This window comes from Sphaerodactylus townsendi, linkage group LG13 (genome assembly GCF_021028975.2).
Source record: "Sphaerodactylus townsendi isolate TG3544 linkage group LG13, MPM_Stown_v2.3, whole genome shotgun sequence".
Classification (NCBI taxonomy): Eukaryota; Metazoa; Chordata; class Lepidosauria; order Squamata; family Sphaerodactylidae; genus Sphaerodactylus; species Sphaerodactylus townsendi.
In genome coordinates this window covers 43,411,121-43,437,512 of record NC_059437.1, presented here as the reverse complement: position 1 = coordinate 43,437,512, position 26,392 = coordinate 43,411,121, and the positions used below count along the sequence as shown (strand labels likewise).

The 26,392-nt window shown below is 45.4% G+C and overlaps 1 protein-coding gene across 1 annotated transcript; it reads left to right on the top strand.

The window, feature by feature from the left end:
- Nucleotides 1-1,131: 1,131 nt before the first annotated feature.
- On the top strand, nt 1,132-23,206 carry ESS2 (ess-2 splicing factor homolog). The gene is made up of 10 exons (XM_048514948.1): nt 1,132-1,374; nt 10,101-10,269; nt 13,200-13,295; nt 15,062-15,231; nt 16,144-16,264; nt 17,340-17,473; nt 18,684-18,786; nt 19,557-19,666; nt 21,173-21,288; nt 22,520-23,206. The coding sequence occupies exons 1-10, from the start codon at nt 1,219-1,221 to the stop codon at nt 22,806-22,808; spliced, it is 1,464 nt and encodes a 487-aa protein (XP_048370905.1). The 5' UTR covers nt 1,132-1,218; the 3' UTR covers nt 22,809-23,206.
- Nucleotides 23,207-26,392: the final 3,186 nt, after the last annotated feature.

The window sequence follows — 26,392 nt, the reverse complement described above, 5'->3', positions numbered from 1 at the left end:
CAAAATCCATGGCACCTGAACAGTACACAATCTGCTGATAACCCGCTGCATGTTCCTCTAGTCTATATGAAGACATTTGGCTTCTGGCAAAATGCAACAGATCCTTTTTTATTATGACTATGGAATTCCCCCTACCCCCTGTCTTTCAGCTTCTTGGTTTTTTAGCACTGAGGAGGCTAATAAAAACTTCATGCATTTAGCAAGCATTTGAATGAGGATTACTGGGTAACTTTTCTGCTCTTTGGTAAGGGGTCATATATTAATCAGATCGCGCATGGTTACTCTAAGAACATAACAAAATCCCCACTGGATTAGATTATTATTCCAGATGCTATAGCATCCTGCTTCCCACAGTAGCCAATCAGTTGCCTCTAGGAAGTCCACAAGCAGGGACTGGGAGTCAAAGTCTCCCTATATCACAGTCTCTCCCCCCGCCCCCATTCTTATACTGCTCCTAAGAAAATGACTGCAGTTCTTATCCATAGTGGCTAATACTCTTCACATGAGCAAGACCACTCTGTCTATCAATGTCTCAGCAACAAAAATGATTTTATTTTTTAAAAGTTGTACTTTCCAATGAATTATCTGGCACAGTACACACACTGAATTTGGAAAGCGATCCCGTTACTAAACCTACCTTTACATCCATGTGCAAAGCAGTGACATTAAATCACTATCCAAACTAGGGTCGATTCCCCACGGGCAAATTACTCACGGCAAAAAACACAGTTTGGGCAAGGATTAAATGATGCTCTGTTTCCCTGCACCAGGATACCAGAACCGTAGTGCAGCACGGGGGTTCCAGTGCCAGATAAGGGATCTGGGAGACTTGGGTTCAAATTCTCACCCAACCACCCGAGCATGATATCCCTAATCCAGGGGTGTCAAACTCGCGGCCCTCCAGATGTTATGGACTACAGTTCCCATCATCCCCTGCCAGCATCATGCTGGCGGGGGGTGATGGGAATTGTAGTCCATAACATCTGGAGGGCTGCGAGTTTGACACCTACGCGAATCTCTCCACCTTCACCTTCGTCAGCTCTGAACACGCTTCCCGGAAGTCGTGAACGCAGATTCCCTGCTCCACTCTAGGCATTCCGTCTCTATGGCGCCTTCCGTGACAAACTTCCTGAATAGTCCGGAAGCGCAAGAAGGGCGTTTGGCGTAGGCCTCGCAGGCCCGTTGCTACGGGCGTCGGGGGCGCCCAGAGAGGCTGAGATGGAGGAGCCGGTTCCCTCGGGGGGCTCCGCGGCCTCGGCCAAGGCTCTGGTGCCGGTCCAGGCCGAAGCAGGCGCGGTGGTGGCGGCGACGGAGGCCGATCTGGGGTCCCAGCAACGACGCAAGAGGGTCCTAGATGAAGACAGCTACATCCAGGCGAGTGAGGGGCTGGGAGCTGCTGGGGTCGGGAAGCGGGTAGCCCAGGAGAAAGAGTCGCTTAGGGTTGCGATGTGACAGCAACATCCTCGACGGACTTGTCAGGAAACAAGTCTCGGCGAGTTCCGCTGGACACTAGTCTCTATTAAGTATCGCTGTTAATGCCATAGTGGGCAACCATTAAGAAAACAAGTCTCGGCGAGTTCCGCTGGACACAGTCTCTATTAACAATCGCTGTTAATGCCATAGTGGGCAACTATTAAGAAAACAAGTCTCGGGGAGTTCCGCTGGACTCAGTCCCTATTAACAATCCCCGTGTGGTGCAGCTTTATTGTGGCGTTCCCCCAAGGGGTTCAGTGTTCCTTCGTTGTGTATGCCGCCCGCCCCCCCCCCCTCCCCGGTTATCTCAATTCTGTCGCGGTTTAGTATGAGTCAGTGGGGTGAGCTTCATGGTTGGGTGAGAATTTGAACCCAAGGCTCCCAGATCGTTGTATAGCACTGTAACTGTTCTGTGCTACGGTACTGGTATGTATGTTGATGCAGGGAAACAGAGTCATGGCTCACGTTAGTGTGGTAAAGGCTTTTGTGAGGTGGAGCCTAGTTTCTGGAATGAATGGCAGATATGCATGGGCACATGTATACAAATGTGCAAGTTCAGGGATACATTTGGCGATGGGAGCTTTAGGTGCTTTAAAACTTGCGCTGCAGCATGCTTGTTTTATTTCTTAAAGGTGATCAGAAGTCAAAGTTGTTGTTTTGGTTTGTTAATGAACGTAACAAGATGTGTTGCAGTTTTTAAAACATATTGTTACATTTATGGCTTTTGTGTTGTGATAAGGGAGCATGGTGACAAAGAAGATACACAGGAAGTTTTCCACCCAGGCATTGATTCCAGCCAGACCCCCTTAACTTTGGCATGGTTGCTGTGCCATGAGTTATAACTCTTAACTGTGCCAGTTTCCTCTAACTCTTTTTGCTTTCTGCAGTACTAACCATAAGTAGTTTTTATATGGTGCTGTCAACGTGCTTAGGGCTGCCAAGTGTACACAGTCCCTGCTAAAAGGAGTTTACAATGATAGATACACAAACATATGTACTAGAAGCAATACTGATCTTACAGTTGTGTGTAAGAGTTACGTTGGGTATAGTTAGAAAGGAGGGCATATGACCCAGCAGCTTTGCTGAAGATAAATAATTCAGGGTGACTTGGTACTACAGGAAAGATCTCATGGGAACCTCATGTGTTCTGACCCGAGTTCCAAAGTGGGAGAAGGGTATAATATTACTAAACAAAGGTAATTGTCTGAAGCGATTTGAACAATCTAAAGTGCTACACGGATAATTATTTTTAATAGACCTCAATATTTCATCTGTAATAGCTTGGACTTCCGGTTGCGAGGTGAAGAAGACGGAGGCAAGTTTCGTTGCTCCGTTCAACCCCCACCCTTTAGCTGGATAGCGTGACCCCCTCAAAATAAAGGGGGGGGGATTCACTGAAGAAACCAGCACTCTCTCCTGGATTAAAAGGAGAGACAAAGACAAAGAAATATAACCTGCCGGCAGCAAAACAACAAAACCCCAGAAATTAAGTGCAATGGATAAGAAATTTAATACGGTCTGTACAGAAATTAATGATATGAAATCAGAGATTAAAATAATTAAAGATATGAGTCAAAAAATGATGGAGATAGAACAAAAGTGTAACCAACTACAGGATCATCAAAATGAGAGTGACCAGAGAATGCTTGACTGGGAAGTGGAGTTTAAAAAACTGGAGAATCAGGTATTATTAACAGAGCTACACCAAAAACAAAATATATTGAGACTGAGAGGTGTACCTGAATATGAAGGAGAAAAAACAAGAAAATTAATTATAACAAATCTAGCCAAATACTTAGACACTGAAGATGACGTGATGGAGGAAGATATCGAAAGAGCTTTTAGGTTGAATCAGAAACCATCCGGAGAAGGTAGAGAAAGAGACATTTTGGTCTTCTTCGATAGACAAAAAACCAAAGAAGAGATTTTGAAAAAAAACTCCAAATCCAAGTTAAAAATAAATTCCAAAGAAGTGTTGATTCTGAAAGAGACACCTTATAAAATTTTGAAGAAGAGAGTGAATATGACTTCCTTACAAGTGTACTGAGAAAAACAAATATAAGATATAAATGGGAGAGATATTGTGGACTCTCCTTAACTTATAAAAGAGAGAGAAGGAATGAAAATCCACCTCAATCCAACAAGCCAAAAGAATTTTTTGGGTAAAATAGAAAATGAACTCAAAGAGTTAAGTAAAAAAAGAATATATTATAATTAATGAATTTTTGTATTATAGAAAATTAATTATGAAAATGAATTTAATTGTAAGATATTTATTGTGGATTTTGTTAATAGTGTTAATTGAGTATGGACTTAAAAGTTGATTTCTTGGAATATTAATGGCCTGAATGTGCCACAAAAAAGAAGGAAAATATTTCATTTATTAGAAAAAAATAATTACGACTTAATTTGTTTGCAAAGAAACACACATGCTCAAAAAAGATGAGAGACTATTGAGTAAATAAAAGATTAGGCTTAAACTTTCATTAGATCAAGGGAGGAAAAGAAAAAAGGCAGGGTGGTAATTTATGTAAAGGAAGATTTAGACCCAAAAGAAATCATTAAAGATACCGAAGGAAGATTTATTGGTATTGAAGTAAATTGGGAAAATAGAATAACCCTGATTATGGGTGTGTATGCTCCAAATCAAAACAAAAGCAAGTTCTTTCAAAAAAACTTAAAAGATATAATAGCGAGAATTAGACTATATGCAGGTGATTTTATTGGGAGATTGGAATGGGGGTAATTTCATCTCTCCATGATAAAAAATCTGAATCAAATAGAGGTGGACAAAACGGTAAACTTCCGAGTACTTTTTTTTCACTGATGGATGAAATAAAACTGGTGGATATATGGAGAAAACATAATGGTTCTATAAAAGAATACACATACAGATCGGACCATTATAAGACAAATACAAGAATAGACATGATACTCTGTACACAAGATCTGAGTGTAAGAACAAGGGAGGTTTCTGATATTACCAAAAATAATATCAGATCACAGAGCAGTAATGTGGAAAGTGGCGTTGAAAAGAAGAGAGGGAGTTGGAGACTAAATGAATATCTCCTAAAAAAGACACATAATAGTTGAAAAGGAATAGGAAAGAATTTACAGACTTTTTTAAAGATTAATTGGACAACTGAAATTGATGTTAACACAGTCTGGGATACATTCAAAGCTTATGCTAGAGGCCTATTTATTAAGGAAAACAATATCTGGAGAAAAGAAAGAGTAAAGCATGAAAAGGAGTTATTAAATAAAATGCAAGTAATTGAAAATGAACTGGTGAAAGATCCACAAAATGAAAAACTAAAGACTGAGATGAAGAACTTGCAGAATCAATTTGATTTGTTAGTGACCAATGAAATGGAAAAAAAAATTAAATATGCAAGAATGCATTACTTTGAAAATGCTAATAAGCCAGGAAAGTGGCTTTCAAGTAGACTTAAAAAAAATTATCAGCTGAGAGTAGAATTGTTGAAATTAAAGGAGAAAAGCAAAGCTATACCAAACAGGAGGATATATTAAGGAGATTTGTAGAATATTACTCAAGAACTGTATAAGGGCCTAGATAGTAGGAAGAAGGACTACAGGAATATATTCAGAAGAATATGATTACTCAATTTACTGTTGAACATAAAAAACCAACTGAATGCAGAAATAACAAAGAATGAAATTGTAGAAACCATTCATAAACTAAAATTGAATAAATCACCAGGAATAGGCGGCTTGCCGAATATTTTCTATAAAAAATTTCAGGATCAAGTAATAGAAATATTATATACAGTTATGAATAATATTAAAGAAACCAAACAGATCCCTGATTCATGGCAAAGAATCAATAATTACCTTGTTACCAAAAGAAGGACAAGACAAAACTTAGGTAGAAACTACCGTCCCTATATCCCTGTTAAATTAGGACTATAAAATATTTGCAGGCAATACTTGCTAAAAGAATAAAAGGCCCCTTAAGTTGTATAATTGGCAAAAGAACAAAATGGGTTTCTACCAAAAAGATATCTAAAGAACAATGTGAGAACTATAGTTGACATGATAGAATATCTTAATAATAGAATAGACAAACAAGCGATTCTTGTATTTATAGACCTGGAGAAAGCCTTTGACAACCTGGACTGGAGCTTTCTAAGAAAAAATTTTGGAAAGAGTAAGTAGTGAGGGAAACTTTTATAAACTGGGTTGGAGCAATTTACAAGGAGCAAAGAGCAAAAATAAAAATCAACAATGAACTAACAGAATGGATAAAGCATCAGTAAGGGCACCAGACAGGGGTGTCCCTTATCACCCCTATCTGTTTATATTAGCATTAGAAGTATTGGCCAAAAAATTAATTAGCGATAAACAAATGAAAGGGATTAAGGTAAATAATTTTGAATATAAGGTTAGATCCTTAAGCTGATGATATTGTCATCATGCTAGAAAGAACCAAAAAAATTACGATAAAAGCCCTACAAAAAAACCTAGACGAATTTAGTGAATGGTCAAAGTTGAGGGTAAAATAAAATAAAAACAAAAGATATGATGTTTAATATGACCAAAGACCAGCAAAAGAAAAATATTGGACATAACCGAGATATAAAACAGAAAAGGTCATAAAATATTTAGGAATTTATCTGTGAAACACAATTCTCTACTGTTTCAGAACAATTATGAAAAGTGCTGGAATAAAATCCAGGAAAGATCTGGATAACTGGAAGAAATTAGAATTGACAATGTTAGGCAGGATAGCCATAATAAAATGAACATCCTTCCCAAAATGATTTTCCTGTTCCAAGCGATACCAATTATTATCACAAATAAATGGTTTGAAGCATTGGAAAAAAAAGACATTGTAAAATTTGTATGGTCTGGGGAAGAAGCCCATTATAAGCTACATCAACATGTGTGATAAGAGTGAAAGAGGGGGACTTGGATTACCGATTTACAAATATATTTTGAAGCGGCCAGTTTGATGTGGTTCAAAAGATTGGATGACATTAGAAAACACTGAACTGTTGAATCTAGAAGGCCATGATTTAATCTACGGCTGGCACGCTTATATATTTGGTATAATAAATGTATAGTTAACAAACAATTTGATTAACCATTTTGTGAAATCTATCAGGAAAACTTGGGAAAAGTACAAACTGACAACTTTGATTAAAGACCCCAGGGTTGGATATCCCCACATGAAACAAGTATACTGAGACCTAATGCCAGCAATATGAAATATAAAAGATACTCAGAGATCCTGAAGAAGGATAAAGATGAGATAAAATTGAAAGAAAGATTTGAAATAACAGTTAAGCGATTGATTGTACAATGCCATTGGTTTCTTTATAATCAATTGAAAGAGAAATTTAAGCAGGACCGTGGAATCGGTTTTAATCTGGAACAAGGTGAATTGTGGGACAGCTTATGCAAAAGCGAAAAAGGGATGGTTAGAAGAGTATATGACTTATTACTGACCCAAAAAACTGAAGGAGAAAGGGTCAAAAAAAACATGATTATTTGGGCTGAAGCAGTAGGGAGAAATATATATATATAGAAGAATGGGACCAAATCTGGAGGAAAAAACATAAAATTTACAAAAATATAAACCTGAGGAGAGAACATAATAAAAATGTTCTACAGATGGCATTTATGCCCATCGAAATTAGCAAAATGTATTCAAAGCGTGTCTGATTTGTGTTGGCGTTGTCATAAAAAGATAAAGGAAACTATGACCATATTTGGTGGGACTGTGTCAAAATAATAGAATTTTGGGAAAAATTACATAAAATAATTCAGGAAATATTAGGATACACTTTTAAAAGGAAAAAAGAGATGTATTTATTGAATTTGTTAGGTATGGATATTAAAATAGAACATAGAAAAAAATTGCTCTTTATATATGTTTTCTGCAGCTAGAATATTGGTCGCAAGAAATTGGAAAAGTGAAGAACTCCCCAAAGGAATAACGGAATGGATCAACAAAATTGTAGAATATATGGGATATGACAAATTGTCAACAATAGTTAAAAATGGAATGATAGATGATTTTGTTAAAGATTGGAAACCGCTGCTAGACTATATGGATAAAACGAAAAGACAAACAGAAATTCTAAGTTTATGTAAATATTAAAGGAATATTAGAAGAGGAATGATATACCCCCCAGTTTATGTTATATTATGTAAGAAAGGTAGATATTAGGTTTAGAAGTTTGGTAAGAAGACTATAAGAATTGTTAAATATGGGAAGAAACTTTCTTTTAAATAATGCGAAGAAATGTAATAGAATAGAAATCGTATAAAAGTAGAAAATAGTACTAGAATAGTAATTTTTTAAATTTGTAAGTTGGTGTTGTGTTTTTGTGTTTTGGTTAATCGTTATGTAATGGAAGTTTATTGGATGATTCTATGTATGTGATGTTTTGATTGCTTTGTTATTTGTTAAATAATTTCTGTTTTATGAAACTTAATAAAGATTACTAAAAAAAAAAAGATAATTATTTTTAATATTATTCCACACACATTTCACAGAGGATAATTATAGAATTGGGATTTTTATCGGAATGATCAGTACGTAAGCATTTGTACTAGAAGATGCCTGATTGGGGAAGTTTCAAAAATAAGACTGTAGTGCATGGCCTGCCGAAGAGCTGAGAAGTCCAGGCTACATATGAGCACAGAGTATAGCAACTGTGCCCTGCTGTTGGGGCACTCTCTTTTTCCCACATATCTTGTCAAGGGAAAGAATGGTTTAGAGTGCAGAAGGTGGAGAAGATATCAAGTAGGAGCAGCAGTGGCGTAGAAGGTTAAGAGCTCGTGTATCTAATCTGGAGGAACTGGGTTTGATTCCCTGCTCTGCCGCCTGAGCTGTGGAGGCTTATCTGGGGAATTCAGATTAGCCTGTACACTCCCACAAACGCCAGCTGGGTGACCTTGGGCTAGTCACAGCTTCTCGGAGCTCTCTCAGCCCCGCCCACCTCACAGGGTGTTTGTTGTGAGGGGGGAAGGGCAAGGAGATTGTAAGCCCCTTTGAGTCTCCTGCAGGAGAGAAAGGGGGGATATGAATCCAAACTCTTCTTCTTCTTCTAGGTGCTTGTAGTACTGATAGAGCTGTTATATTTGGGATAACAGAAGGATTTGTGTTCAGGTGCTGGCCTGGGTGAATCAGAACCAAGCTGCAGTGAAAAAGAGTTTGTAGCTTTGAAGAAGAAGAGGATGATTTTAGATTTATACCGCACCTTTCTCTCCTGTAAGGAGACTCAAGGTGGCTTGCAAGCCCTTCCTCTCCCCACAACAGACACCTTGTGAGGTAGGTGGGGCTGAGAGAATTTAGAGAGAACTGTGACTAGCCCGAGGTCACCCAGCAGGAATGTAGGAGTGCGGAAACACATCAGGTTCACCAGATAAGCCTCAGCCACTCAGGTGGTGGAGTGGGGAATCAAACCCGGTTTTCCAGATTAGAATCCACCTGCTCTTAACCGCAACACCACGCTGGCTATTTGAGGTGAGTGCATCAGGGTAAGCGAAGCTTAGCCAGAAGGTGCCATTTCATGACATGAAGAAGTGTTTTGTATGGTAGACTGCTAGGAGTTTGTGGACACTGTTGACAGTGCAACAGTTTTTGTTGCATGGGTGCTTTTGGTGTTTCCTTTACATAATGGCTACGACAGGCTCGTAATGCAGCGATTCCCAAATCGTGTGCTTATTTACATATGACCTGGCATTTGCAGACCTCTGCCACCAGCTCTTCTGTGAGTTCCACACTGGAGCCAGCAGTCCTTCCATGGCAGGTCTGCAAATGCAAAAACAGCAGGGAGAAAGGCTACGGTTTGTTTCTCCCTACCTCTTTAGGTCTAAGGCAGAAAAGAGGTGTATGCCTGTCTGATATAAAGTCCTCATGTTCTTCCCCAGAAAACATTGGGGTTGCAAGATGCCCGGAGCTGGTGCGAAGTTTCAGGCAGGCATGGAGACGGAATCCTTTTGCTGCCAGGTTCAGGGCATTTGGCCTCCATCAACAGCGGCTGGGTGCTGCAGTCACTCAAAAGTGCCAAACTGACTGTCGAAACTGCAGGAAAAAATATATATATGGGGCTTTTCTGCCATTGCACCTTTTCCACAACTAAACCTCTTTCCCTGGTTGGTTTTCGCAGAGCAGGTGAAATACCCTGCTGAGATCCCTTTTCAAATAGCAGCGCAAGGCCTAAATCTACAGATCCTTATCCTTGTGTATTTAACAGATGTCTGTGGGGATTCTCTGCTTGCCTGTTGTTGAAGTGGCTGCCGTTGGTGAGGGACTGAGAAACAAATATAGAAAGCTCATTCAATAGGACTGAAGCAGGCCTGACAAACTCTAGATAACACTGTTGTTTGAGGTGACAAAGTGAGGGATTCAGTAAATACCGGATAAGCTGAAATACATTGTTGATGCGCCCAAGTACATTATGTATGCCTCCACTTCTGCTTCTGTTGGTTCACATGCAGCTCAGCAGCTGGAGATTTGATAGGCCTCGATTAATAGACTGATACAATTTAGTTTTCCTCTCTAAATCCCGAGCCCCTCAAAATTATATATTGAACAGATTTGTCTTCGCGAAATGATGCTTTGATCCGTTTATTATAAATTTGATTTCTAACAGAGCCTGGAGAAAATAGTTCAGAGAGATTTTTTCCCCGATGTTGAAAAACTGCGTGCCCAGAAGGAATATCTGGAGGCTGAAGAAAGCGGTGACTTGGAGAAAATGAGACAGATAGCCATCAAATTTGGCTCCTCCTTGGGGAGATCCTCCAGAGACACACCTGCACCATGTAAGGATGTCTTCAGCCCTTGGGCTGCATTAGTATCAATGATGCACGGCTAACGGTCTTCAAGTGTAAATGTGTCCTTTTCAGGTAGGGCCAGGCAGCAGCGGAAGAATAGGCACAGGTGAACAACCTCTGCCCACCCCCGTTATGGGCATTTCTTGGGATCAGGCTATTCCCACACCTTATTTGCAGGACATCTTTGGGTATGCATTAAGGTTGGTTCCAGGTTTCGGGGGTCCTTGTCAAGCTGTTCTCGTATGTACCCCTCACAGATAGAAAGAGCAGGCAAGCAAACGGCAGCATCTGTTCACCGTCACTTCTCACTTGCTGGCTTGGTGAATGGACAGGTCCCGCTTGGACCAGCAGCAGCGAACACCACTTGCTTGCCTGTTTTCTCTCCTAGGCTGGCTCTTACTGGCTGTCAAAGCTGTGAACATTGTAAAAAATGGTTGGGGGGATGTCCCCCCTGTCCAGACGTCCCCCCTGCATGTCCGGATGCCCCCCTGCTTGTCCGGAGGGCCCTCCTGCGTGTACGGCGCCCCAGTGCATGTCCGGATGCCCCCCTTTGTGTCCAGACAGTCCCCCTGTATGTCCGGACGGCTCCCCTGCATGTCTGGATGCTTCCCTGAGTGTCCGGACACCCCCCCTGCGTGTCTGGATGGCCCCCCTATGTGTCCGGATGCCCCCCTGCGTGACCGGACACCCCCTTGCATTTCCAGATGGCCTCCCTGCATGTCCGGACGATCCCCATGCGTGTCCGGAGGCCCCCTGCATGTCCGGACACCCACCTGCGTGTCCAGATTCCCCCTGCATTCCGGACGCCCCCCACTGTGTCTGGCCGCCCTCTGCCTTTCTGGATGCACCCCTGCGTGTCCGGATGGTCCCCCTGCGTTCCGGACACCCCCCTGCATGTCCGGACTCCCCTTTGAGTGTCCGGACGCCCCCATGCGTTTCCAGGTGCCCCCCCTGCGAGTCCGGACGTCCCCCCTGTGTGTCCGGATGCCCATCTTGCGTGATCGGACAGCCCCTCCTGCGTGTCCGTGTGCCCCCATGCTTGTCTGGATTCCCCCCGAGTGTCCGGACGCCCCCCTGCATGCCTGGACGCACCCCTGCCTTTCCGGACGCCCTCCTTTGTGTCCGGACGCCCCCCCCACGTGTCCGGACGGCTCCCAAGCATGTCCAGATGCCCCCCTGCGTGTCTGGACTCCCTCCCCCTTGAGTGTCTGGACACACCCCCTGCGTTTACAGTTGGCTCCACTGCATGTCCAGACGCCTGCATGCGTGTCCGGACGGAACCCCTGCGTGTCCAGATACCCCCCTGTGTGACCGGATGCCCCCCTGCATGTCTGGACACCAACCTGCGTGTCCTGACGCCCCCATGTGTCCGGACGCCCCCCCTGCGTGATCGGACGCACCCTGCATGTCCAGACGCCCACTGTGTGTCCAGATGGCCCCCCTGCGTGTCCGGATGCCCACTGTGTGTCCAGATGCCCCCTGCATGTCTGGACCCCCCGTGCATGTCCGGACGCCACCTGGGTTTCTGGATGCCCCCTCTGCTTGACTGGATGCCCCCCTGCATGTCCGGACGCCCCCCTGCGTTTCCGGATGCCCCGTGCGTTTCCAGACACCCCCTGCATGACAGGACGGCCCCCTTGCATATTCGCATGACACCCTTGGTGTCCAGACGCCCCCTGTATGTCCGGATGCCCCCCACATGTCCGGACGCCCCCCCTGCATGTCCAGATGCAGGAGAGGCGTCCTGACTCCCGGGGGGGTGTGGACACGCAGGGGGGCCATCCGGAAACGCAGGGGGGTGTCCGGACATGCAGTGGGGCTGTCTGGACACGCAGGGGGCCCCCCTGTACACGCAGGGGTGCATCCGGACAGGTAGGTGGCGCCCAGACATGGGGGGAGGAGTCCGGTCACGCATGGTTCGTCCGGACATGCAGGGTACGTCTGGACACGTAGGAGGGCGTCCGTACACACAGTGGGGCGTCTGGACACGCAGTGGGGCATCTAGACGCGCAGGGGGGCCGTCCGGACACGTAGGGGGGTGCGTCCGGACAAGTAGGGGGCGTCCAGACATGGAGGGAGGCGTCCGGTCACACATAGGGGCATCAGGACACGCAGGGGGGTGCGTCCGGACACGCAGGGGGGCCGTCTGGAAACACAGGGGGTCTTCCGGTCACACGTCCGGTCACGCAGCTGGTGCATCTGGACACACAGGGGGCGTCTGAACCCGCAGGGAGCGTCTGGTCACACAGGAGGGACATCTGGACTCCCAGGGGGGTCCGTACACGCAGGGGTGCCATCCGGACACGTAGGGGGTGTCCAGATATGCAGGGGGGGTGTCCAGACACTCGGGGGGGCGTCCGGACACGCAGGGGGGCCGTCTGGACGCGCAGGGGGGCCGTCCAGACTCGCAGGGGGGTGCGTCCGGACAGGTAGTTGGCGTCCGGACACGGAGGGAGGCGTCCAGTCACGCAGGGGGTGCATCCAGGGATGCAGGGGGGCGTCCGGACATGCAGGGGGGCATCCCTGTGAACAGCAGCCCTTCCTGCCTGGCCTCTGGCTATCAGGAGGAGAAGTCACCATCTGCGGCTGTGGTGATGCCCAGGGCAGGAAGGATGAACCAATCCAATGCCAGCACTTCCAGTGCCCAGCAAAAGAGGGCAGGCTTCAATCACTGCCAGTTCACAGTGGTTGTCTCTCCCAGAGTTATGGGACCTTGGCTGAAACTCAGGATGTCTGTTCTGGGACTGGCACTGCTCTGGTAATATTTGCCATTGGGTTGCCTTAGAAAGCCTGTAGTGTTGGCCGATCTGTCCTCTCCATTTGAATCCCTGTCCTTCTAAGAGCAGGTAGTCATTTGACATGGTCGGCATAAAAAGGCTTTGAATTGTGCAAATTGTTTTCTTTTTGTCTTTGAGCAGATGTTACGCCAGCCACTTTTGAAACACCCGAGGTTCATCCTGGTGCCTCTTCCTTGTTGAATAAACAGAAACCTTCGCTGAAGACTTCCGAGGAAGGTAATGAATGCCGGTTCTGTCTAGCTTGTTAAAAACGTTGATGCTGTTTGGCCTGACTGGGGAAGTTTCAAAAATTTGTGAATGCATAAATGCATTAAAGAATGCATAAATGCATAAAGTACTTTATGCATTTAAAAACATATGAAGTGATCCTGCCAGCATCTGAAATTAGGAGGGGCTGTTGCTGAATGGCAGGGCAGTGCTTCATGCATCGATATTCCTCTGTTCGGTTCCAATTAAAAAGGTTCTTACAGGTTAGGGAAATCCTCTCAGGTAAAGTCATGCAGAGATACTTCCCCACAGAGTTATTCTGCCTGTGTGGAAGGGTCCTCTGTGGAGTGACTTGATCTTTTCTTGCTTTGTGGTAGAGCCGTAGATGAATCATCAGTTCCTAACTGTGCAGTCTAAAGCAGAGTTATGTCCTTGTAAATCCAACGAAGTCGATGAACTTGGAAGCATGTAATTCTGGCCCCTTCCGCACACGCAAAATAATGTGTTTTCAAACCACTTTCACAACTGTTTGCAAGTGGATTTTGCCATTCCGCACAGCTTCAAAGAGCACTGAAAGCAGTTTGAAACTGCATTATTCTGCATGTGCGGAAGGAGTCTCTGTATGGAATCGCACTGTTAAGTCGCATGCACTTCTTTGGTAACTTTTTATCCTAAACAAAATCGCTTCTCTCTTCTGTTTAATTCCTAGGAACAATTTTTGATGATTGTGCGAACAGAGGATAGAGAATGTGTTTGGCATAGATCAGGGGTAGGGAACCTGCGGCTCTCCAGATGTTCAGGAACTACAATTCCCATCAGCCCCTACCAGCATGGCCAATTGGCCATTCTGGTAGGGGCTGATGGGAATTGTAGTTCCTGAACATCTGGAGAGCCGCAGGTTCCCTACCCCTGGCATAGATACTCATTGAGCTAGATGTTGTTCCCATTGTCTATTTTAAGTTACAAGGTCCTGGTCAGGTGCTTTGCATATTGGTCCTGATGTGTATAATTGAGGATACGCCTAACTGAGGCCCCTTCTGCACATGCAGAATAATGCACTTTGAATCCACTTTCAATGCTGGATTTTACTGTGCGGAATAGCAACATCCACTTTCAAACAATTGTGAAAGTGGATTGAAAGTGTGTTATTCTGCTTATGTGGAAGTGGCTCAAAATTAAGCACAGTTTTTGTATTCAAGAGCTTGGCAACTTTCCCATCTCAATTCAGGCAGGCTTGATCACACTTTGCGACATTTGCATCCTAAAACTGCACACTGCACTAATGCGTCATGGCCCAAAGCAGCTTGGGTGTGTGTGTTTTAAAGGGCGTACTCAGGAAATAGAAGGATTAGGAGTAGTGAAGAAATAGGGAACATACAGATTGGCTTGTGAAAAATCCTATTGGGTTAGGCTTAATCGGGGCAGCGAAGTCAAGCCAGGGACACAGCCGTAATGCTTGCTCCCCTTGAAGATGTGCAAATTGTCATGTTTTCGGATCTTCTCCAATTTATGCTTTCTCACTTGGATAGGCTTAAGCCTTAGCTCCTTCCTAGAAATGTAACGAATTCTCAGTTTCACAAAACTGCTTTGGGGATTCAGCACAGCCCCGCCATATAATCGCAAATATCAGTCATCACCTGTTTTTTTTTAGTTTCTGTGTCACAGCTTCTGGTGAACTTAGTTTGAAGGCACATTAAGACTCCTTTGAAAATCTTCTGAGGTGGCGAGGTGGGGTGTGTTTTTTTCCTTAGCCGCCTCCCTCTTTTTTCTTTCAGAAGAAACAGAAGACAGAGAGACCAAAGATGCTCTTCCCACCCTGGACAGCTTCTTAGCAAAACACACCAGTGAGGATAATGCTTCATTTGAGCAGATCATGGAAGTGGCCAAGGAAAAGGAGAAAGCCCGACACTCGTGGCTCTATGAAGCGGAAGAAGAATTTGCCCAGGTGAGGATGGAGTTTCAGCGTTTCAGGGACCTTTTTAAGATGATTATAAGCAGGAGATTTGGGCCCTTTCCACACAGCGTGGGCGGGTCCCTGACGGCCTCCAGAGCATGCTGGATGATGAGGTGAGTGGGGGGGACGGGGAAAGCGCCGTCTTCCCAGCGGTGCGATTCGCACCGCGCTGATGGGAAGATGGTGTTTTAGAATAACCTCAGCGAGCGAGGTTATTAGGAGCAGCTTCACGCCGCTCCTGGGCGGCCATGACGGCACTGCTGCGATCGAGCAGCGCCTCCTGTGTGAACAGCTGCCCAGGGACGTCATTTTTGCCGTCCCTTGGCCACTGTAAATGGCCCATGCGGAAAGGGCCCCAGTTTGAGTTGAGTGTTGAACGTTGGGTTTCTTGAAAACGTTCCCACTCCACGCCATCTGCAAAAGGGCTCTCAGGCTTATGTCAAGGGCAATGTAAGCGCCTCCCCCCTGCCCCCCATTATGGCTCCTATGACTCCATTCCACTAGCACAGTGGTGGCGAACCTTTGGCACTCCAGATGTTATGGACTACAATTCCCATCAGCCCCTGCCAGCATGGCCAATTGGCAGGGGCTGATGGGACTCATAATCCCACAACATCTAGGTGCAAGCTCCTAACCTGCTGTTGTGTTTTCTTCTGGTGAAAGAAGCTTCTCACGCTACCTCAAGGAGTCATTCCGCTCCTAGAATTAGTGGAACAAAATGGTTATAAAAACCAACTCTTTTTCTTCTCTTCGTTTGCGGGACATAGACCAAGGTCACTGGGGTTGTGTGGGGGTGCTGGGGAGGTAGTTGTGAATTTCCTGCATGGGCTGAGGGTTGGATAGATGTGCCTGGAGGATCCTTCCAAATCTGTAATTCTGCAATTCTGAAAAATTATTTTTCAGCGGCACCAAGAGCAGCTGGCGCTCCCGTCGGCTGCAGAGCAGCAGGCTCTCGGGAGCGGGAAAGCTGGCGTGGAAACCTGGGAATATAAGGCGAAGAATTCCCTGATGTATTACCCCCCAGGTAAAGCTGACAGCATCACAAACATCATGGATCAGAGGGGACATTTAGATATGATAAGCAACAGGTCAAAGATATGTTCTGGAGACGTGATGTAGCCAGCGTGCTGAATCTAAGCAGTTCTCGGATCAGTGACAGTCAGTGCATTGTGTGGTATGCTTTTGTCACGTCTGGGTTTTGGAGCAGATATGACATCACATCTTTCAGTAGACATCATTTCTGGCCTGGGGCCTCCTCAGAAAACTCCCAGGGGTGCTAGCTTGCAGCCTGGTATCCCTGCTTGTTTTTGATGCTCCTACACAATGGATGTTTGAGTGTTTTAAAAGGGTTGTCTGGGTGTGTATTAAGTGCTGTCGAGTCCCTTCTGACATATGGTGACCCTATGAATTAGTAGCTTCCAACAATCCTGTTGTTAACAGCCTTGCTTGGAACTTGCAAACTTAGGGCCATGGCTTCCTTTCCAGAGTCAATCCACCTTATCTAGGGTCTTCTTCTTTTCCTTCTGTCTTCAACTTTTCCTAGCATTATTGCCTTTTCCAGTGATTCTTCATCTTCTCATAATGGGACCAAAGTACGATAGCCTCTATTTAGTAGTTTTAGCTTCTAGGGAGAGTTCAGGCTTGTTTTGATCTAGAACCCACCTATTTGTCTTTTTGGTATCCATAAAACTTTCCTCCAGCACCACATTGCAGATGAATCACATCTTCTGGCAATGAATTTTACAGTGTCCTGCATGCTGTGTGAGGAAGCTTTTCTTTTTGTCTGCTCTGCCATTTGGTTTAATCTGATGACCTGCCAGTTCTAGAGTTTAGGGGGAGAAGCAGAAGAAATCCTTCTTGTGTTTTTTTCCATGTGATGCACGATGTTGAAGTTGATAATTTTATGAACGTAGCCCACTGTGGGTTGAATCTCATGCATCTGTTCCGATACTTAGGGTGCTTAGTGCTTTTCCCACCAATTCCTTCTCAGCCTGCATCCTTCCTGACTGGTGCTTTTCCACAGGGTCCAGCCCCTTGTATATTTAAAAACAACAAGATTTAAAAATCAACAAGATTGATTGCTGACGTTGCTTTTGTAGGGGTCCCTGATGAAGATGATGTGTTTAAAAAGCCCCGGGAAGTCGTCCACCGGAACACTCGTTTCCTGAAGGATCCGTTCAGCCAGGCTGTGAGCAAGTCCCAGCTCCAGCACGCAGCGGCTCTCAATGCTCAGGTTGGCAAGTAAAGCGTGTAGATCGAATTAGCGCTTCTCGTGTTATTTTGCCACACTCCCCAATCTTAAAACACATACAAAATAATAATGAATTCATTTAAAAAACCAGGTTAATTTGTTTTTTTGCCTTTATGAAACAGGGTTGCTCCCCAGAGGAAAGAGGGAACACAGCCGAAGTGCTTCTCTCTATTCTTCAGCTGGTTCCCCCTGCCTGAGATTTTATAGATCTCCCAACTGACTGGGGAACTTCCTCCTCTGAAGTGAGGTGTTCTTTGAAAGAACACCAACATCCTGGCCTTTACGTTAGCTACCTCCCTGAGGGTCAAGGGATTTGACTTGACAATAAGTTCATGATAGGATGGACCCGGGTTCGAATTCCTACTCAGATCACAGAGCTCTCCTTTGATCAGTCACTTTCAACCTAACCTGCCTCACGGGGTTGCTGTGAGTGGGAGAATTATCCTGTCCTAAAAGCCACTGTGAGCTTCTTGGATAAGGGATGGTGTTAGGTTGAGAGTCAGCCAACAGGGACAAAGATCCTGTTAGGTTGAGAGTCAGCTGCAGATTCAAGGTGAACTTTATGGCCCAAATCGATTTCCCTAGCAGCAGTGGCGTAGGAGGTTAAGAGCTCGTGCATCTAATCTGGAGGAACCGGGTTTGATTCCCCCCTCTGCCGCCTGAGCTGTGGAGGCTTATCTGGGGAATTCAGATTAGCCTGTACACTTCCACACACGCCAGCTGGGTAACCTTGGGCTAGTCACAGCTTCTTGGAGCTCTCTCAGCCCCACCTACCTCACAGGGTGTTTGTTGTGAGGGGGGAAGGGCAAGGAGATTGTAAGGCCCTTTGAGTCTCCTGCAGGAGAGAAAGGGGGGATATAAATCCAAACTCTTCTTCTTCTAGTCAGAGTCTGGCACTTCTCCTAGCTCAGGTTTTTGCTACTTTCCTTTTTATTGATACGTCATTTTTGATGGCAGATGAGGATTTAAGTGGGATTTTTTATTTAATACACACGTTTGAAGTTCTGCTGCTTCAACAAAGGCATATCACTGTCTGCCCACTGCCAACGATGCCTATTGTGAAATGCAGTGTGTAGGAGTTTCATAGTCTGCTTCAGAGAAAAATTCAGATCAGTGAGAGGAGGACTGGTGATTACTATTCCTCTTGTTTTTAAATGCTGTATAAATGATAACTAATCTTTCATACATTCAGTACAAACAGGGCAAAGTAGGTCCAGACGGGAAGGAACTCATTCCACAAGAATCTCCGAAGGTCAATGGATATGGATTTGTGGCTACGCCCTCTCCTGCTCCTGGTAAGAAAAATGAATTGCTCTGCACTGCCTAATTCATTATCAAATATGGCTAAATCCATAATCCCGTGTACCCAAAAGGTTGAGAAACCTCGAGAGATGAATTTTACAGATTTTATCATTTTTTTAAAAACCAATGTGCTGGAACTTGAGGACTGTGAACTTCTGAACAGGGAAGCAGAATAGACAGTTCCCAGTCAGCAAATCGATGGGAAGGCAAAGGCACGCCCATTGAAATCAGGATGGGATTTTGTCTTGTGTTTAGCTGGACTCAGTGGTGGGATCCAAAAATTTTAGTAACAGGTTCCCATGGTGGTGGGATTCAAACTGTGGCGTAGCGCCAATGGGGCTGGGTGGGGCACGACGGGGGCGTGGCCGGGCATTCTGGGGGCGGGGCATTCCTGGGCGGGCTGTGGCAAGGACGCAGCCACTGCGCCGGTCCTTGGGCGGGAAATGAATGCACGCAGGCGCAGGCTGCCACACACGCCGGTGCACCTCCTGCTAGACTGCTTCAAGTTCTGCGCGCTACTGCTGAGAGGAGGGGCGTAACTAAAGCAAAAATCACGTGGCAAAATCACCAATTAGTAACCCCCTCTCGGCACACACAAATAATTAGTAACCTACTCTTGGGAACCTGTGAGAACCTGCTGGATCCCACCTCTGGCTGGACTGTAGCTTCAGTGCTGTGAACATCTTGGGCCGTCGTGATGCTTTGAAAAAGAGCACGCGTTCAGCCTCTTTGGTTAGACTCTCTTGTGAAACTGTCTCCATAGGTGTGAACGAATCGCCTCTGATGACTTGGGGTGAGATAGAAAGTACCCCTTTGCGACTGGAAGGCTCAGATACGCCCTATGTGGACAGGACTCCTGGGCCGGCTTTCAAGGTATTGATTAATTGATTCAGTTTTTTGTATCCTGCCCTCACCCGAAGTTTAGCATTCACAATTGTGCAACACCGTGCAAGTTGGGCAGAGCCGACTGGAAGAGGCAGCAGACTTGGCAGGAGTAGCTCCAAATAGAGAACAGAACTGGCCAGTAACCTACTGCTCTGGAATTAGAGCTGTCTGTGTTATTTGTCCAACCAGGAGTGGATCACAGATATTTTTTACCCTGCTTTTCTGTCTGCTGTGGGGCCCAGAACAACTGACAATCTACAAAAATGGGCAGGCGGAGAAGCAGGACAATACATCTTATCACTTGGCTGTTCATTTATCTGTTAGTCCTGCTTCCACAGGGCCTTGGGCTAAGTTGTGGGCTAAAGGCTGACAGTTCTTTGGCTCACGTTGCTGACCGCATCCAAACTAAACACCTGGAAGCAGAACAGAAGTTCTGCCCACATCTGATTTAGCTGATATCCAGGCAGTTTCCACCTCCCTCTCTCGCAAGAAATGTTTGTGACCGCACCCTGGCAGGCTTAGAGTATGTAAGGAATCCAAGTGTACTGCTTAGCTGAGAGGCGGAAGCATGCATATCCTCCCACGACATCCACTTAATTGGGGCGAGTGGTTCTGCAATCGCCTTTGGGAATCTTGTTCCTCCCGAGATCTCTTTTTACAGTTTCAGTCCTATTGCCCATAGCTGGGAGATCAAATTCCAGAAGTTCAAATTAGCTTCCTAGTTTGCAGTGCAATTGTGGTGGTGTTGGGTTTTTTTGCAGTAAAATGTGAAGAAGAGGGTGCATTGCAGTTATGTGGTGGGTGCGTGGAAGGGAGAGCCTGTTGCTGTTGGGGCTTTGAAGAACGCAAAGTGTCTTTAGAGATGTGTGTCACCTTTTGACTCTTCAGCAAACGCCATCAGAATAACTTTGTGCTGTCGTTTATCTGTTTTTACTTAAAATACTTGTAGAAGAAGAGTTTGGATTTATACCCCACCTTTCTCTCCTGTAAGGAGACTCAAGATAGCTTACAAGCTCCTTTCCCTTCCTGTCCCCACAACAGGCACCTTGTGAGGTAGGTGGGGCTGAGAGAGTTCCAAAGAACTGTGACTAGCCCAAGGTCACCCAGCAGGAATGCAGGAGTGCGGAAACACATCTGATTCACCAGATAAGCCTCTGCCACTCAGGTGAAGGAGTGGGGAATCAAACCCAGTTCTCCAGATTACAATCCACCTGCTCTTAACCACTACACCATGCTGTACCCAGTCTTCCCATGGCACAGGCTCCCGATATTCTGGCACATTTAAAATACAAGTCAGATTAAAAAACACACACAATAATGCAAGTAAAGAGCAGCAAACCAATATCAACCGTAGCAGAAAGACCCAGAGCTACTGATCCTCAAAACACTCTCTTGAAATAAGTGTTGTCTGAGAAATGTCAGTAGCTGTTATAGCACCAGCGAAGATCCATCTTTGTAAGGGGCCGGTAACTTAGCTAATTGGTGTCTCTGCAGATCCTGGAGCCTGGCCGCAGAGAGAGGCTCGGGCTGAAGATGGCCAATGAGGCAGCTGCCAAAAACCGGGCGAAAAAACAGGAAGCTTTAAGGAAAGTCACTGAAAACCTTGCCAGGTGAGAGTCAAGTACTATACTTTTCCCAACATACAGGACATTTGAGCATTCATCCAATGTTTCCTGGACCGCCTTTGCTCTAGAACGCTCCATTTGGGTCCCAGTGCTTTATAGAGACACAGACAAATAACAGCTGGATTTTATTGTTTTAAACAGCTGTTGATCTTTCACTGTGGTGTGTCATCCTGCTGCCCGTGATATGGTTCAGTCTAAGGCTTTGTGAAAGCCCTCACTGTCTTAGGGCAGTTGGACATGGCAGACTTCATCACGTGCACATCACGCACATCAGCCACAGATGCAGGCGAAATGTTAGGAACAAGATCCACCAGACCACGGCCACACAGCCCGGAAAACCCACCACAACCAGTTGAATCAGGCCGTGAAAGCCTTCAACAATACCACTGTTACTACTTTGTCATAGTTTAGTTTGCCTTAATAAATGTATTGTGGTATTGGTAGTGTTGAATCTCATCATTGAGCAAATGTGCACGTGGTGGACAGGACTTGGTTCTGGTGCCCTGCACTCCAACATGTTATATGTATATAGAATATGGGAGTTCACCACTAGGTGCTTGCAGTTTGAATGTACATTGTATGTTGTAGAAGAAGAAGAAGAGAAGAGTTTGGATTTATATCCCCCCTTTCTCTCCTGCAGGAGACTCAAAGGGGCTTACAATCTCCTTGCCCTTCCCCCCTCACAACAAACACCCTGTGAGGTAGGTGGGGCTGAGAGAGCTCCGAGAAGCTGTGACTAGCCCAAGGCCACCCAGCTGGCGTGTGTGGGAGTGTACAGGCTAATCTGAATTCCCCAGATAAGCCTCCACAGCTCAGACGGCAGAGCTGGGAATCAAACCCGGTTCCTCCAGATTAGATGCACGAGCTCTTAACCTCCTACGCCACTGCTGCTCCATGTACCCATGAAGACTAGGGCAGCTTAGGCCCCTTCCGCTCATGCAGAATAATGCACTTTCAGTCCACTTTCAATGCACTTTGCAGCTGGATTTTACTGTGCGGAGTAGCAAAGTCCACTGGCAAACAATTGTGAAAAGTGGATTGAAAGTGCATTATTCTGCATGTGTGGAAGGAGCCTTAGATCTGTTCCCTCTCTGCTTGCACTGTCCCATCTGCAATGATGTGGAACTATGGGGAAGTCACTTGACTCTGCCCGTCCCCAAGTAACCCTAAGCCAAGTTTTCCTTCTCAAAACCAATTCCGATGTCTTCTCTTACAGCTTGACTCCCAAAGGACTGAGCCCAGCCATGTCTCCGGCCCTGCAGCGCTTAGTAAACAGGACTGCAAGCAAATATACCGACAAGGCTCTGCGAGCCAGCTACACACCGTCCCCTGCGCACGTGGGCACCCCTGGCTACAAGACGCCAGCCGGCGGGCCACAGACACCCACCACCACCACCCCAACTCCCCGGCCTGTAACTCGGACGCCAGTAACCCAGGATCCCACTTCAATCACGGACAATCTCCTGCAACTTCCAAAAAGGCGCAAAGCGTCAGACTTTTTCTGAGAAATATCCTCCCTTCCTCAGGGCCCTGCGTAACTGGATAGACGCAGGGATTTGTGGTGAAGCAAAGACGGTGTTGGTGAGCGGCAAGAGATCCTGGTACATTGCCTCAGCACTCACCAACTGCAAGAGTGGGTTTAAAACTGTGGCTGTTCAGCTGAGCAAAGAACAAGTCCTGTTGGGTTCTTTGTATCCATTTCACATGGTGCACGAGAGAGAGGAAGAGAGAGACTCTGAGAGAAAAAAAGCACATGAGGCGTGAACTTTTTTAAATACGTTTTTTAGACTTTTTGTTTTTCCAACAGGGCAGCTTTTAGGTGCCTCTGATTTCTGTCTCAATAAGCGTGGCTATTTATTACTTCTAGAATGCCTTCGAATAAAGGTCTGAATATGATCTTGAATTAGAAGGTTGGCCTGTGGCTCTAGACTTACCTTAAGAGACAAAACATTTTATGGGTGTCTGTTTTCTTAGCAAGAGAGGCTGAAGGGCTTGGCTTTTTTTGGTTTTTTAAAAAAGCTGGGAAAATTCTAAAGAGCTGGGCTGGTGTTGGATGCTATAAAGTCTATGCAAACTGGTGGTGAAGTAAAAATTAGGCGACTCTGACAACATATTCAAGTTGGGGATGGTTTAGATCAGGGGTCTGCAACCTGTGGCTCTCCAGATGTTCATGGACTACAATTCCCATCAGCCCCTGCCAGCATGGCCTGAAAGGGAATTGTAGTCCGTGAACATTTGGAGAGCCGCAGGTTGCAGACCCCTGATTTAGATGGTCTGAACCTTTGTGCACATCTTTACTACCAGGGCTAAATCTTTCAACATAGGAAGTGCTTTACTGGAAACAGGGCAAAGTTGAGCGGGTGAAAAAGTAACCTTAATAGCAAAATCCCAGTTAGTTTTGTAGATATTTGGGATGAATATATTAGTACTTGCATCTCTTGGTATGACACAGGGGCTGTTCAGAAATAATGTAAATAGGCTCAGTTCAGAAACAATGCGAAACCAGCACCTGGCAAATTTTCTTTGGCTCTAGCAGAAGAAGAGTTTGGATTTATACCCTGCTTCTCTCAACCATAAGGATTCTCAAAGTAGCTTACAAAGTCTGTCCCTCCCTTTCCCCACAACTAACGCTTTGTGAGCTATTTGGGGCTGAGAGTTCGGAGAGAACTGTTGCCCAAGATCACCCAGCAGGCTTCATGTGGAGGAGTGGAGAATCGAACCCAGCTCTCCATTTTAGAGTCCATAGCTCTTAACCGGTGCGTCAGCCTGAAAATTTAGGAGCTAGACTGCTTTTTCAGCTTTTGGTGTTTCGTGTTTTAATAATATTTTTTGTTGGCACTACCGCAAAACTAAATCTTAGCCTCTCCATAATTCCTTGTAATTGTCTTAAGGTTATGACTTACAGCCCCATCCAAGGCCATGCTACCCTGCCCTTCCCACGGGGGTTTTCCTGCAGCAAGGGGAGGCAAAGAGCACAAAAACCCCTACCCACCCCCTGGAAAGCCCCTGGAATGTTCCTGGTTTGTGTAGATAGTTGCTGGTACTGTTGTTCTTTATGGCCTGTATTGTGGTTACACGATCCCAGAAAGTAAGCCAGGATGCTTGCATTCCTATGGCATGTGAAACAATAGGTAAGACTAGTTAGCAGCGGCGTAGCGCCAAGCGGGTGGGGGTACGTGATGCACCGGGCACGCCGGTTCGGGAGCGTGGAGGGGGTGTTCTGTGGTGTGGCAAGGGCACAGGGTGCACGCATGCCACAGACACAGTTCCCCCTCACTCCGGCCCTTCTAGTTAATAAACCAATTTTGAACTGAGGTTACAAATCTTGGCTCAACGTACCCTGCCTATAGCCATGGTTACTGTCTCACATTCAGACAATTGCAAATCATAATTAGTGCAATCAAACCATTATTTTCCATGGTATCTGAACTAATTTTTGTATGGGTTAGCCATTCTCTTCTTTTAGGGGGGCTCTTGTCGGTTTCGTTGAATCCAGTTTCCGGCTGTGGTCAGTTGGATGTCTCTAAGAAAGTTCACCAGCAGGCAAACTGAGAAGGAAGTGATTGTCCGTTTGTGCGCAACGCCAGAGGCTTATCTAGGGGAAATGTAGCCCGGCGCAAAATCTGAGTTTGCTGCCCCCATCCCCCACCCCTGTATGGGGGACTGCTCTCCCCCACCATGACCAAACAACTTTTTTTTTGCATCAGGGAAAGAGGAGGGGTCAAAAAGATTTAATTGATTGAGTCTTTGAACATGGAGTTTCCATTTTTAGCTATCGTGGGTTGAGTGATAGTTCCACGAATTCATTAAACGCTTCATAAGAAATCCCATAAGACCCCTGTGAGACCAAACCTCCTAGCTTCTGCCTCCAAGAAGTCCACGAGAAGCCTCTCCCCATTATCTGTCTCTAGCAGTCAGAGTTATGCTGCCTGTCAGCATGGAGGTTCCATTCAAAGTACTATGGTTAATTCCAATGCAGAGAAATATCCTGGCTGAATTTGTCTGCTCCCCTTCAAAAATTGTTACTGCCAGATCTTGTAAAATAAGAGAAGAAACCGACACCTTTGAGTCAGGGGGCGGATGACAGTATTTTGAGATCCTCTGGTTCCTTCCCCAGAAGTGACAGCTGTTCATTCAGGCAAAACAATATGTAATTAATCTCTGACCCCTGTTGGTGTGAACAAGCCTTAATGTTTTAAACATAAAAAGCAGGCACAGGACTTCGTTTAAAAATAGCATATCATTATGCGCGCAATAAGGCAACGGCTTAGATTTTTCTCTGTTGCCAATAAGAGATGTTTTGCGAGGCGCTAGGAAGAAATAGAGAAGTGCCGATGGAGAGGTAATATATGCAGCCTTTTGAATCTCTCTGAACAACCGTTGCTTATATTTTACCTCCTAGTTGGTTTTCAAAATGAGAAAAAGACCCATCATTTCCCTTAAACAAAGGTGGCTCTGACTTACCATCTCTCTCATAATCTGTTTTTTAAAAAAATACTGCTTAGGAATAGCTATCTATGAGCAGGTGTCGAATCTTTGGCCCCTTCCGCACACGCAAAATAATGTGTTTTCAAACCACATTCACAACTGTTTGCAAGTGGATTTTGCTATTCCGCACAGCTTCAAAGAGCACTGAAAGCAGTTTGAAAGTGCATTATTCTGCATGTGCGGAATGAGCCTTTGTGTCAAATCCACCAAGATTTTTAAGTTTCCACAAGATGGGTTCCACCTGCATTTTCCTCCTGTGTATTCCTTAGCACACAAGGATTGGCCCCACGTCTTGCAAAGTCAATATTCACAACTTTTTATTGCAGAGCAGGCAAAAAGCACTATCATTTCTGGGCTGGAGGTGAGGAGAAAGCGGCCATTGTGATAGACAACCTTGAAGCTGTAGCAATTTGCGAGGCTTGTCCATCTTCTAATACCTTTGCAGGCAACGTCACTGGCGAATGACTCGGTGGTTGTGCTGCATTACTGGAAGTGAGTACTGGAAATGCCTGCTTGCGTTCCAAAATATAAAATGTGCCAAAGACTGCATTCGAGTTCTCTTATTGAGAGCGTTCTTGTATGCTGCACAAAGTCCTTTGGA

Coding starts and splice junctions, on each gene's coding strand:
- ESS2 (XM_048514948.1), top strand. CDS start 1,219: ATGGAGGAGCCGGTTCCCTCGGGGGGCTCCGCGGCCTCGGCCAAGGCT. Junction 18,787..19,556: donor TACGCCCTCTCCTGCTCCTG/GTAAGAAAAATG, acceptor CTGTCTCCATAG/GTGTGAACGAATCGCCTCTG. Junction 21,289..22,519: donor GTCACTGAAAACCTTGCCAG/GTGAGAGTCAAG, acceptor CTTCTCTTACAG/CTTGACTCCCAAAGGACTGA.